Below are 12,664 nucleotides of genomic sequence, written 5' to 3'. Positions count from 1 at the left end.
TTGTTTTAGCCCTGATTCTCTGAAGTTAGGATTTAGATGTGAGAATCCTTTGGCAAATCTTAGATTGGTAAGCTTCACGCACAGCATATTGTATTTAATTGTAATTCAAAGTATTTTAATGTCTCACGGTCTCTATTAGGTTTAAGATTGCTAAATAACCTCCCTTTTTTGTAAGGAACGGTAAGGTTAATAAAGTTAGTTTGATTTGAAACGTAAACTGAAAATGTATCTCCTCAAATATGTTAATTTATTTGAAATAGTTAAATGTAACGTGCATATTTCTACCTTTGAAGGTTTTAACTTAAATGAGTATTCTAGAGTCCCATTTCTTCATTTCAGTTCGATTATGCAAAGGTAGATTATATTATAAGAAAACCAACTGATGTAAAAATTTTAGTCACAGTGTCTTTAAAGCACAGTGACTGGGAATTTGGCTATTACTCATAATAATTTCTCATTTTTATGTTGATAGTGTAATTTCATAGATTTAACGTGCCCTAATTTTCACTTTCAGACAACTTGTTTATAATGAAAAATGGAGGTTTTGAGATGCTTCCAAATGAAGTACTGGAGAAAATATTTTCCTACGTTTCTCTGAAAGATATTAAGAATTTAAGATTTTTGAACTCCTGGTAAAGACTTGATTTATTTCATTTCTTGAGTTTTCTTCTTTTATTTTTTTTATTTTTAAAAATGTTATATATTTTTTATTATATTCAAGCCAGGGATAAGGGATAGGAAACCTGGCCATTAATTAGGTCCCGGCCTAGATTCTAAAGGGATATTGCAACTATTACAAATTCCTATCAAACTGGCGGACGCTCCCAAGTAGCTATCGCTCTAAACCAATAAGAATCGGCCTGTTTTTAACAACCAATCACCAATTGGCGAAAATTTTAGAAGCAGACAATTCTAGAAAAAATAATGATTTCGTCTGCTACTAAAAAGTAAATATAAATGGTGTTAGATCACATTAGCTTAATTATTAAATCTGCTTAGAGTTAAACATTAAAAAAGGGCCATATAGAAAAAAACAAAAATAACGGGATTATTTTTTGGAAAGAAGGTAGCTACGAATTTTCATTTGGTAGTTTATAAATTAGATGTTGTATTTTGAATTTTAAAAATTTAATATGAATTTGATACAACACCTTAACCCTAATATATGTACAATACAACACAGTACAAATCTATCACTACATAATAGTATCCAAAGAACTTGATAGAATGTTACCCAAGTGCATATTAATTTATTTCTTTTGAATTTTAATTAGCAATGAAATTTTCAAATAAAATTTTTACTCATTAATAAAAATGCAAATAATACAAACTAAAATCTGTCTGAGGGAAACTCAACGATAGCTTTCCGAAGTTCAAATTACCAAAGTAAAAGATCAAAAAAATTTGGGAGAGTAAAAACTTCATTTTAACAAAAGCCATTAATATATAGGTTTATAAAAAGTTATGTTTTTTATTTTAAACTAGCTACCTATACATAATTACATATATAATTTGATTCTATACTTTATCTACACACACACACACAGCTTTTTCATTAGCGTTTTATACAAACCACTGCGCCATCCCAAAACTGGTTTATTAGGCTAGAAATAGGCCTAGGCTTGAAATAGGCCTGAAATAATATTTTCCTACGTTTCCCATCCCTTATCCCTGATTCAAGCAAAGAATTTCCTCATTTTGGTCAGAACGTCTCTTTTATGAACTCTTTAAAAAAATGGACATTAAATCCATATTCTGTATTTAAGAAGCTTTGCTACAGATATACAGTGTATATTATAAACATAATTTCTGTTTAAACTTTACTTATTATTTAATTTAAATAAAATTAAATTAAAATACTTAAAAAATCTTATATGTAAATTTTCACTCATCCGACTTTCTGATTTATTGAGCTTTGCTTTTATGTATGCTGTTATACTTGTAATTGCTAAGCTTTTAATATTATTTAAAAAGGAATTCAACGATATTTGTTCATAATTTAAAAATTTAAATATTAGGTTTGATGAGAGGGTATGCTCCCTTCTTCCCTCTGTATTTGGACTCTTCAACATAAAAGAAATTGGAGCTTTTAGCCATGAAGAGGACATACAAACGACTCTTGCAACAGCCATGGAAAAACCACATTTTGTACAGGAATGATTGAGTTGCATATTTTCCGTAATAATTATTATTTGATTCGCAGACTGTCAATAAAACTACAGAAATGCCTTATTACATATGTAATATTTAACATTTTTGTAAACTTGACGAAATCCTTTACTAAGAGTTTGGGTTTAGTGTTTATTTTAAATCAATTTTATCTAGGTGCCATAATCTTAGCCCCCAAATCAGATCACAGTTTTATATTTAAAGTGTAAATAACATGGGATAATCACAAGATTTTCTAACTTCCCTGAAATTTAAAGAACAATCTGTTCACTACTTTTTAGACTTTAATCACAGAGAACTTTCCAACAGAGAAAGGTGTATTTAAACTGCAGGGAGTTTATTTATATTTCAAAAATAAGACATTTTGAATTTACAACTTTCTTATACTGATTATACTCAGAACAAGCTGAAGCTGTTGTTTTCTGAAGATAATGAATATCATTTGAATTTGGTGAAAGTAATTGTCTGTAAACATGCAGAGAATATTGTTCTACTTGGAATTTGCTTCAAGGAATGTTCTTACTTGTCTAGCACTAAAGATTGTCGCTATCTTTGTTTTAAGTGTGTGTGTGTATCCATTGTTTCTTAGTATTTGGACCTAAGTAGTCATGGAGTTAGACGAGACACTTTTCTATGGCTACTAGGGCTATCAAGCTCTACGTTCAGACCTGCTGTCTCATGGAAGATACTCTTTATTATTTCACTAACGCTGAGTATGACAGCTTCCCCAAATTAATTCACCGTAAAGAATCACACTCTCCACAGAGTAGCTTGGGATAAAGGTTCTACAGATATTATGTATGTGACTATTAAGTATCCAAACAACTCTATAATCTCCCTTCTTACACAACCAGGGGAAGTTGCGTGAATGTATTATGACGGAGAAATTTGAGTTGCCATATGTTGACTTGAACTCGAACTCTCACCACCATAACTGAGTTCGTTACCACTGAGCTACAAGTACAACGCTCCTTAAGTAAGAACAAACTGAAGGATGAATATTACACAGAGGATCCTGAAGAAGAAGCATTGGATGACTCACTTGATTTTCTTAAACAGTCTGATATCATGTTTGATTCTCTGGAGGGCTTGATAGTACAGTTTGATTCAGATAAAGAGGAGGAGAATATTAAAACAGATATTGAAGTGTTTGAGGCATTGATCAAGAGACATGCTCATCAGTTACTGCAATTGGAAGTTGTTGGGCTAAACTATTCAAATTGGCAAATAAATCTAACTTCCCTGCCAATGCTCAGATCTCTTTCACTGACTGATCTTCATCCATCTGTGGCTTTAGATCTGCTGGCAGGATGTAGGCAGTCAATAGAAAAGTTGAAAATTGATGATACAACATTTTGTGACAGCACTCCAGAATTTGATTATGATACACTCACTGCCACAACGTTCAAAGTTGATGGATTAAATGATCTTGATATAAGTATTGAAGAGCATATGATGTGTAGATTTGTTACCGACAATTCTGAAACATTACAATCTTTGGTGTTGAAATCTAAATATTGGGGGGAGGATATGATGCAAAGTTTAAGGCTGCCTCACCTGACACATCTCTGGATTAAAGTTGGGATGACTCCAATTTTGTTGAAGTGTAATATGAACATAGGTAATTGTTTTACACTTTGAAACATTCATTCTTTTTTATTTTTGGCAACTTTTCGATTTAGGGAAAATACACCTACCAAGGATTCTTCATGCTAAGTTTCATAACGAAATTTGGACTCTAAGTGTCATTTGCGCATTGATTACAAGATTGTTGCATTAACCTCCCCCCCCCCCCCCCTTTAATATAAAAACAAATATTATGACGAGGGGAAATAATATATTTGTTCTTTAGAATGTGTTGTTGTTGCAAAGGATTTTGATTATCGCCGAGTCGACTCTTCAGATTCAGGTCTATACACAAAATAATTCAAATTATAAAAAAGATCTTGAATAGGTATTAACTCTAATTAAACTTCCATGATTTTTTTCGTCAAAGTTATATTAATATTCTTGAATTAAATTTGTCTCGCCCTGTAACATTTCTCAAGTCGTTAAATTGTAAAGCATGAAAGCGTTCTGTGTAAATATACCTAATCTAGATAGAAGGTACTGAAAATTAAGAAAATATTGTTTTTTTTTATGTACATGATTATTTTTATTTGTGTTTTTTATTTAGATGATTACTACGATGTAGATTACAATTCAGATTATGAACTTCTTGAAGATTATGATTTTAATCAAAGAAAGCACAGTTCTCATTATTGGGTGATTAATGCCCAAATGCCTCAATTGACGGATTTGTACTTGAAGAATGCTGATCTTGAATTAGTGATTCACAAAAATGCGCCAAACTTAGAATTCTTAATTGTCAGAGGAAATATGGACTTTGAGGAATGTTTGAATACAAAAAAATTATTACTCAACGATGCCAATAGGACATAATGCTTATAAAGATGTGTTAATACTGTAACTTTAAAGCAGGGATACGGAGCCTCCATTTTTTGCTGAAGCCGAAGCCGTTATTTTCAGAACGGCTCCGGGGGTAGCCAAAAAAAATATCTGGAAAAAAAAGATTTTTTATACCTTTTTTAAACTTAATGTTTAAATTTTAAGATCTGGAAACCCTTCTGAGGTAAAAAATTTTTCCATTTTTAGCCCTCCTTGAAGGGGGAGGGGGACAAGAAAAATGTATGTGGGAGGTGGGGGGGGGGGGGAATGAATAAAATAAGTTGTACTGAAAGCATTTTTCAATTTCTTGGGGGAAAAACTAGGTGGGTGGTGGGAAGGATGAAATATTTAACAGCAGGGGAAAAAAATCTTGTGCAGAATATACACCCCTGTGGTGAGAAGTATAATCCTCCCCTTCTTAGATAGAATTAAAGATATTTAAGCTGACCTGTTCAGAATGTTGAGCTGAACAAAGTACACACTGTTCTTGTGATTGCTGAAGAAAGAAATCCTAATTACTCTGAAGAAGGTAGGCATGAAATACTCTCACCAATAAAAATTTTTACTTAGAAGGACGAGATCCTTCGCTACAGACGAAAAAACGTTACTACTTTTTATTATAACTAGCGGCTACATATAGCCCCCCTCATTTTTGATTTTAGTTTAAAAAATTCAAAAAGAATTTTTTTTTGAGGGGAGGGGGGAATTTTTCGTTTTTTTTTGGGGGGGGGGTTAAGGGTGTCCGACCCCCCAAGAAAACAGTTGTAAAATGTCCTGGGACGAAGCTACCCTGTAAAGGAGAACCAGATCGGTTCAGCGGTTAGCGAGATCCTTCGCTACAAACAAACAGACAAACAAACACACAAACAGACGGACATCGTTCTACTTTGTATTATAGATAGGATATTTTACTTTAGAATGCAAATCAATTCTGACTGAACTCTGTCCAAATGCTGAAATTATCTCTGGAAAGGACCCCAAAACAAAGGAGATAATGAAGAAGAAAATCTGTGATAGATTCAGGGAGAAGAAATGGAAGACAGAATTCAGAGATGTGGTTTTAAATACATTCTTTCATAACTAAACAAAGAATCGAAATATGATTTCAAAATATGAATGTGTTAGTTACTTTAAGCCAATCACAAAACCGTTTTGCACCATTTAAACGTTTTATAGATATTTATTATGTTATGTAATAAGAAATTGTTTAGGTTATATACCTTGTGTTTTATATCATTGTTTTTTTTTAGAGATTTGTATTAAAATGGATGAAGGATCAGGTGGTTTATTTGGTAAACTACCTGAAGAGATACTGTTGTACCTACTTGAACAATATCTCTTCTTGTCTGATGTAAAGAACTTGCGTTGTGTCTCTAAATTGTAAGACTTATTTATGTTCTTGTGGAATAGATGATCAAACTGGTCGAATAATTCGTCAAAACATTGTTTATTTTTGTTATATACGATTCATTCAAAGAGCAACGATATAATTTCCCGAAAGCTAATTTTATTCCTAATATCATATCATATCATATCATAGCTGACTCATGCGAACGAAATAAAAAAAAACCTCCCTTTTGTAACACAATCTTGCACTTTCTGACCAATAACATTGTTCCTCCTTTTTTTTCCATTGGAGAGCATGTATCTAGTAAACAACCTCGTATATTCCTCTTTTATACTTTTGATATCTTGACACTTTATTATATGGAATTTTATACCTAGGGTGTGTTAATCAAATTTAGAAAACTATAAAATAAAAAATAAGTTCCAAGAAAAAAAGCATTCATTTGAAAATTAGATTACCAGCACATCAGACTGATGTAACCATTCTGTAATTAATTACTAAAAATTTTCGTCCCTGGAACACGTTCAACCCATTGCCCCATAACCCCAAATTGTAAGGGTTCTTAGATTGTTTATTACACAAATATCAAAATAAAGTTTTTATCTATGAAATGATATTTTCTGGAGAAAAGAATTGTTAAAACCAGCCATCTCATAACAAATTATGTTTATTGATACTCGTCTGCTATATTCAAAACTAACGTTGCGAGTTAGCGGCATTTGATGCGCTAGTACCCAAAGTCAGTCAGAACCTGCTAAATTCTTGCACATTCCCTTTAAGCCAGTACTCGTAGTCTGAGACTCCTAAAAATTAAATGTTCGATCCATTGTCCCCTCCCTGGAAATTTCTCCATCTTTAGAATAGAATAAAGCATCAAAGGGGGAGGCAGGTGTGACACTTTTTGAAATCAAGTCAAAGGAATGAAAAAGAGTGAGAGCACTGAAATTTGGCATGGCAGTCGATTTAACGTGGAACCGTGAACCGTCGCTTTCTCTGAAAACCGGCGTTTTTTGTCTCTTTTTACCAAATTAGACAATTTTCAATCATCTGAGAATTTTTTTTTATAAAAATTTGCCTAAAGTTTTACTTGACACTTTTTTTAATAGCAATATTTTTGAAGAATTACAAGTGTCAAGGTAAAAATAAGAGAATAGGCGGTTTTCGGCAAGAGTGGTGGTTTCGCCGCCGTTTCTTCACAGTTCTACATTGTACCTCCATAAAGCGATTGCAATGCCAAATTTCAGTGCTGTTATTTTTTTTTTTTGGTTGAGTTCCTTCGACTCTTAGTTTAGGTTTTAAATAGTGTCAAACCCGCCTCCTCCCTTTGAAAATTTCATATTTAGGTTAAATGCAAGAATCTGCTGTTCGATGCCCTCTGTATTTGGAACATTAAAAATAGATACAATTGGACCAATAGAATACAGAATACTAGAAAATTGTATGCAGAGACCACTTGGTTTACCCAAGACTTTAGATCTAAATATGCTCAATAAGAACTCCAACCGTAAACTGTTGAAAGATGTAATGTGCAAGTACATGAACAGGTGAGCGAATGTCTAGGGAGGGAGGGGACATTGGGCTGTTTATTGCACTAGTCCCCAAAGTCTTATAATAACGTCTTCCTAGTCGTTGGCCTAACAACTTTGAGGAATTTTGATAAGTTTTTACTGGTTGGTATTTAATTTTAAGTTAAGTTCAGTGTCCAAACGTTTCAACCACTAATTGTGATATACAGAAGGGGTAATTTTGTGTATCATCATTGGGGATATATTATATATCAATTTATCGGCTATTGTTCTATCCCTTTTGATCCCTGGCGAGTGTCACTCTTGGCATCTATAACAAGCTTTTGACATAGCAATATCATATGCTATTCAAAATTGTAGCCTAATAGTAAAAAAAAGTTTTAAGAATTGAGAAGGGACTAAGCACGAACTGTAGCAAGTAATGTTTAGCACCTTCCTGCAGTGGCGATAAGTATTTGATTAGGAAATATACAATTTTTTTTAAAAATTATAGTTATAGGTATTAATGAGAATAAAAAGTTCCACCTCGGTGTTATAGGGGAAAAAAAGTATAAGCTTTTTTTGTCTAGACCTTGTCAAATGTTTTGTTGAATTCGAAGTGTATTTAATCATGACAAAATAAATATCCATAAATGCTACAAAAGGTAGTTTAATAATTTAACTAGTGACCGTAGCTTTATACGTAACTTAGCGTATCTGCACGTCGTCGGGGCAATTGAGCAGAAATAAACGACGCAGGAATTCCTTAACGGAGGCAAGATAGTTTTTGTAATTAAATAGTCGATTGTCTTAAATGAATTACTAAGTGGCTAGTTGCTGGTTTGAATCACAATCAAATTATTTTCATGTAAATTAGGGTGGGTCGATTTTGGACATTTTTTTCTGAGGCCAAAGCGGGGATCTGCAAATGATTTGTATGAGTATAATACACCTCTGGGTGATTTAAAATTTATCCTATTCCTAAGTCTTAAAACCGCTGACGACCAGACATTCAATTGTATAGCTATTTCAGTAAATGGGAGTCAAAAATTTACTGAATCAGAACTATGGCTTCATGGTGCTCCCAAGAAAGGCATTGAGGAGTAGAATAAGGAACTTTGACCGTTTTAAAAAATCTCGTTCCTAGCCTGAGAAAATCTAAAAAACCTCTACAATGAAATTGGACAATTCTCAATAAACCTTTATAAAATGTGGTTTTTTAGTGATTTCTAAGGCTAGGAACAAGATATTTTGAAACGGACAAAAGTTCCTGATTCAGCTCCTCAAGGCCTTTCCAGAGAGCACCATGAAGCCATAGTTCTGATTCAAAAATTTTTGGAATGTCGTCTTTGCATATTAATAAGTAATCAAATATATTTTTTAGTGGTCGCGTTCTAAAACTCATTTTTTAAAAATTCTTTTTCGGTCAGAAATGTTTTAAAGGTTAATTTTATCTGTTGCATATCCCCTCTTTGTCTAATTCCGATATGAACCTGCCCTAATGTAAATCTTTTATTGTATAGGATTACTGGCCTGGAATTGGCCCTTTCTGTCTTTGGAAATGGCATCTTAACTGATGGAGAGGAGTGTTGTCTGCTGTATATGAGGTTTAATATGCTCCACAGTTTAACAATCAGGGATAAAGAGTCATAATTAATAAAGCTGAAAATAGTAGATTTTGTTAGAATAGCTGCATTTCAATACCTAACATTATTAGAAAAACACCTTTAAATTTAACTTATTAAATGCTTGAATAATAACTTGCTTCAAAATGCCCTTACAGTATTGACAGTTGTTTTTAGAAAAAGTACATGAATAAATTAAATTTTCGGTACTTGCTTACATGTGGTAGACTGGAGCACCGAAAACCCCCCCCCCCCGCTTAGTTTTGACAAAAATTGAAAATAAGGGGGGGGTAGTTTTTTAATGTCTGGAAAATGGCAAGGAGGAAAAGTGCAGGGAAAGGCAAAGACTTTTTGTTCAAAACCCCCCCCTTAATTTTGAAGAAAATCAAAAATAAGGGGGGGGGTAGTTTTTTCACTGTACAACACGCCAGAAAGTTGAGTGAGGTAAATCAAGTAAATCCAGTATACCAGAGGGGAATGCTTATTACAGGGATATTCATGTTTTGGGGCATAATTTCCTTATTTATTGACTGATTTTAAAGTAAAAGTAAAAGGTTTTAATTTTGTGCGCACAAAATTAAAACCTTTTACTTTTACTTTAAAATCAGTCAATAAATAAGGAAATTATGCCCCAAAACATGAATATCCCTGTAATAAGCATTCCCCTCTGGTATACTGGATTTACTTGATTTACCTCACTCAACTTTCTGGCGTGTTATACAGTGAAAAAACTACCCCCCCCTTATTTTTGATTTTCTTCAAAATTAAGGGGGGGGGTTAAAAACTACCCCCCCCTTATTTTTGATTTTTGTCAAAACTAAGCGGGGGGTTAAAAAACTACCCCCCCCTTATTTTTGATTTTTGTCAAAACTAAGCGGGGGGGGGGGGTTTTCGGTGCTCCGGTCTTCACATGTAAGCAAGCACCAAATTTTCCTGTTATAAATCCGCTAAAAATTCAAGGCTTTTATGGTAATTTTACCAAAAAAATTGCTTAATATTTTTGACTCGTTATTGTATTTATAAGGTTGACTGAAGTGGAAGAAAGGGTGAAAAGTTTAGAAATTTTCAAAACCCTGTTATCTAAGCATTCTAATCACCTAGTCCATCTCCAAGTCCTAGATGACAGACAAACAAAGACTAGATTCTTTGATTTGCCAAAGCTGCCAGCCCTAGAAACACTTGTCCTTAGGAAATAAGCCATTTTCTTTATTATATGATCAGAAATTATTTTTATGTGAGTATTTTTAACTAGTTGCTTTGCTCTCAAGCCTTTTTGTGGATGGTGGCGAGGGGATTGAATAGCCTTAAACCACCACAAGACAATTATATAACTTCCCTGAATAGTAAAACCTTATCGGATTAATAGTAAAACCTTATCGGATTAGTAATTTCCGAGATCTTAAGCGTCTTAACTACTTTATATTATAGGATATCTTTTAAGCGCAACTTCTTGATAACTAGGGCATGTCTTATCACTTTTATATAATAAAGAGTAAACTTTTTTTATATCATTTTCTTTTTTCTTGTTGATATTCTCACTGGATGGACAGGTATCATGGAACAGGCAGTAATTAGATGTCTGTATAAGGATGTGTGTGTGTCTTTTGGAATGATATTTATTTTGCTTATCTTCAACTGGTTTTCTTTGGATATATTTTGCTTGAAGGATTCAGAAAACAATTTCAAGAAGTTCTAAATGGAAGGGCAATAATATTTTCATTTCATAAGCACACGTTTAAGAGAACTAATTTTGTTTAACATGTCATATTTGTTTTCTTATGCTAACTCTTTCAATACCTTTCATGTCTCAAATCTTTTTGCAAACTAATTCCATTATGCTAAATCTAATGGCTTGTTTAGAAATACGGGTATAAACACGAGTGTTTCCTTAATGAGAGCCAGCTCACAAAATTTAACAAGTCTGGATATTACCGATGTCAAAGGTTTCAAGGAATGTAAAATGCACTTTTAGATATTATAATTTTTTATCCTAGCCACTTTTGGATGATAACAGAGTTAAAACATGTTATTAAAATCATAAAATTCTTAACAATAGCAATAATAAGTCAATGGCCGATAAATCGGTGTAAAACCCCAATGATGATACACAAAATTATCCCTTCTATAGATTACAATTTGTTAAGTCCCCAAAGTTATTAAGCTATTTTCGAAAACATTATTTTAAAACTTTGAGGACTGTTATAATAAACAGCTAAATTTTCCTCCCTCACCCTGATAAATAGACTTTTATTGTTTTATAAAAATTTAAATTTTATTTGTATTTTATTGTATTTGATCAAGGACTGCTACCTAACTGACTCTTATGTTCCTGACATGATTGCCCTTCAAAATCTGTCCCTACGAGGCTTAGAACTTATCAGTACACAAGCTCTCATTCGTAAAACTAGGCAAGCTATGCATTATGTACTTTATTAATGCCTAAGCTATTTCCAAAAATTACATACCTAAAAGGTTTTATTTATTGCACCAATTTTCTGTATTAAAAATTATGTGGACTATATTTTCACCTTACACTTTTTTGGTCAAGTTGGGACATGTTTTTAACAGTAAAATCCAAAAACAAAAGATTGTTAAAAATAATTCAATTTTTTAAAGCGAGAAATAGCAAGAAAAATTGTAGGGATATACTGGTTTTCGGCGGCAGCGGCGGTTTTGCCGCCGTTAATTCACAGTTCCACTTCAATTTTGTATCATATGTAGGTTGTTTAATCACTTTGTATAGCTTAATATTTTTTAGGAAAACCTTAACAAGACTGAAAGTATTAAATGTTCTAAGTGATGATGATTTTGGTGCTTCTAAGTTGATCATTGACATACCAAACCTAAAGAATCTTACAGAAGATGTAGCAAGTACGGAAATCTGGGGAAATAAAGTTCCTAACCATTTAAATCTTGAATCCATGATGCTCATTGGTGACACTTTTGCTTATCGCAATTTGCCAGAATCATTTCCAAAGCTGAAAACCGTTTTTGCATGTTCACTGCCAGAATATAAATTGGTGGATTTTTTATCTTCATGCGATGAATCAATAGAGTGTCTTGCTGTTTCTTCAAGCAAAAAAAGATATTTTGATGATGGCCCAAAATTTACAAGAATGGAAAATTTGAAAGAGTTGTATCTAGGCAATGACTCTCTATCAAAAGAAGCTTTGGATGATTTACTAACAAAAAACTGCAACAATCTTCAATTCATCCTCTTCCAGTTTTATGGTGTTAAAGAAATCAACATGCTGAAGGATATTTCAGTAAAGCTGTTGAAAGTGAAAACTGTGATAGTGTCAACTTTGTCAGTACAAGAGGACAAAATAAGAGAATTGATTGGAGGTATTTGTCCCAATGCTCGGGTCGTTATTGGAGATAGAAGGAATGAAAGCCATATTGTACGGGAAATAATGGCGGCAAGATTCAAACATCTCAAATATGACCAAGAATTTCAAAGTATGTTTATGACTTACTTTGGTTGATGAAAATATTCATGTATGAATATTATTTTCATCTTACTTTGATAAAAATAAATATTTTTATTTGATTACTGTTCTACGTTGATT

At 32.8% G+C, this 12,664-nt stretch overlaps 3 protein-coding genes across 3 annotated transcripts; all 3 read left to right on the top strand.

Annotated features, from left to right (window-relative positions):
- The first annotated feature begins 49 nt into the window (after window positions 1-49).
- On the top strand, window positions 50-5,868 carry LOC145314264 (uncharacterized). The gene is made up of 8 exons (XM_080154115.1): window positions 50-632; window positions 2,019-2,154; window positions 2,570-2,682; window positions 3,165-3,790; window positions 4,022-4,078; window positions 4,346-4,560; window positions 5,074-5,146; window positions 5,535-5,868. The coding sequence occupies exons 1-8, from the start codon at window positions 529-531 to the stop codon at window positions 5,699-5,701; spliced, it is 1,491 nt and encodes a 496-aa protein (XP_080010241.1). The 5' UTR covers window positions 50-528; the 3' UTR covers window positions 5,702-5,868.
- A 3-nt stretch (window positions 5,869-5,871) lies between these two features.
- Window positions 5,872-10,316, top strand: LOC145314310 (uncharacterized). Its single transcript, XM_080154183.1, has 4 exons — window positions 5,872-5,997; window positions 7,309-7,509; window positions 8,994-9,108; window positions 10,121-10,316. Exons 1-4 carry the CDS (start codon window positions 5,882-5,884, stop codon window positions 10,289-10,291), a joined length of 603 nt encoding a protein of 200 aa, XP_080010309.1. The 5' UTR covers window positions 5,872-5,881; the 3' UTR covers window positions 10,292-10,316.
- Window positions 10,317-10,938: 622 nt separating this feature from the next.
- LOC145314244 (uncharacterized) lies at window positions 10,939-12,646 on the top strand. The gene is made up of 3 exons (XM_080154083.1): window positions 10,939-11,048; window positions 11,399-11,503; window positions 11,854-12,646. The coding sequence occupies exons 1-3, from the start codon at window positions 10,987-10,989 to the stop codon at window positions 12,578-12,580; spliced, it is 894 nt and encodes a 297-aa protein (XP_080010209.1). The 5' UTR covers window positions 10,939-10,986; the 3' UTR covers window positions 12,581-12,646.
- The last annotated feature ends 18 nt before the right edge of the window (window positions 12,647-12,664 follow it).

The sequence above is a fragment of the Acartia tonsa genome, chromosome 1 (assembly GCF_053477335.1).
Source record: "Acartia tonsa isolate MP-2025a chromosome 1, ASM5347733v1, whole genome shotgun sequence".
NCBI classification, from domain to species: domain Eukaryota; kingdom Metazoa; phylum Arthropoda; class Copepoda; order Calanoida; family Acartiidae; genus Acartia; species Acartia tonsa.
Note: the sequence above shows the minus strand (reverse complement) of the source record. Positions and strands in the feature narration are given on the sequence as shown.

Excerpts from the sequence above, each read along its gene's own strand:
- LOC145314264 (XM_080154115.1), top strand. The coding sequence starts at position 529 with ATGAAAAATGGAGGTTTTGAGATGCTTCCAAATGAAGTACTGGAGAAA. Across the intron at positions 3,791-4,021 it reads GAAGTGTAATATGAACATAG|AATGTGTTGTTGTTGCAAAG; the intron begins GTAATTGTTTTA and ends TTTGTTCTTTAG. Across the intron at positions 4,079-4,345 it reads AGTCGACTCTTCAGATTCAG|ATGATTACTACGATGTAGAT; the intron begins GTCTATACACAA and ends TTTTTTATTTAG.
- LOC145314310 (XM_080154183.1), top strand. The coding sequence starts at position 5,882 with ATGGATGAAGGATCAGGTGGTTTATTTGGTAAACTACCTGAAGAGATA. Across the intron at positions 5,998-7,308 it reads TTGCGTTGTGTCTCTAAATT|GTTAAATGCAAGAATCTGCT; the intron begins GTAAGACTTATT and ends TTTCATATTTAG. Across the intron at positions 7,510-8,993 it reads ATGTGCAAGTACATGAACAG|GATTACTGGCCTGGAATTGG; the intron begins GTGAGCGAATGT and ends TTTATTGTATAG.
- LOC145314244 (XM_080154083.1), top strand. The coding sequence starts at position 10,987 with ATGAGAGCCAGCTCACAAAATTTAACAAGTCTGGATATTACCGATGTC. Across the intron at positions 11,049-11,398 it reads GATGTCAAAGGTTTCAAGGA|CTGCTACCTAACTGACTCTT; the intron begins ATGTAAAATGCA and ends TTTGATCAAGGA. Across the intron at positions 11,504-11,853 it reads GCTCTCATTCGTAAAACTAG|GAAAACCTTAACAAGACTGA; the intron begins GCAAGCTATGCA and ends AATATTTTTTAG.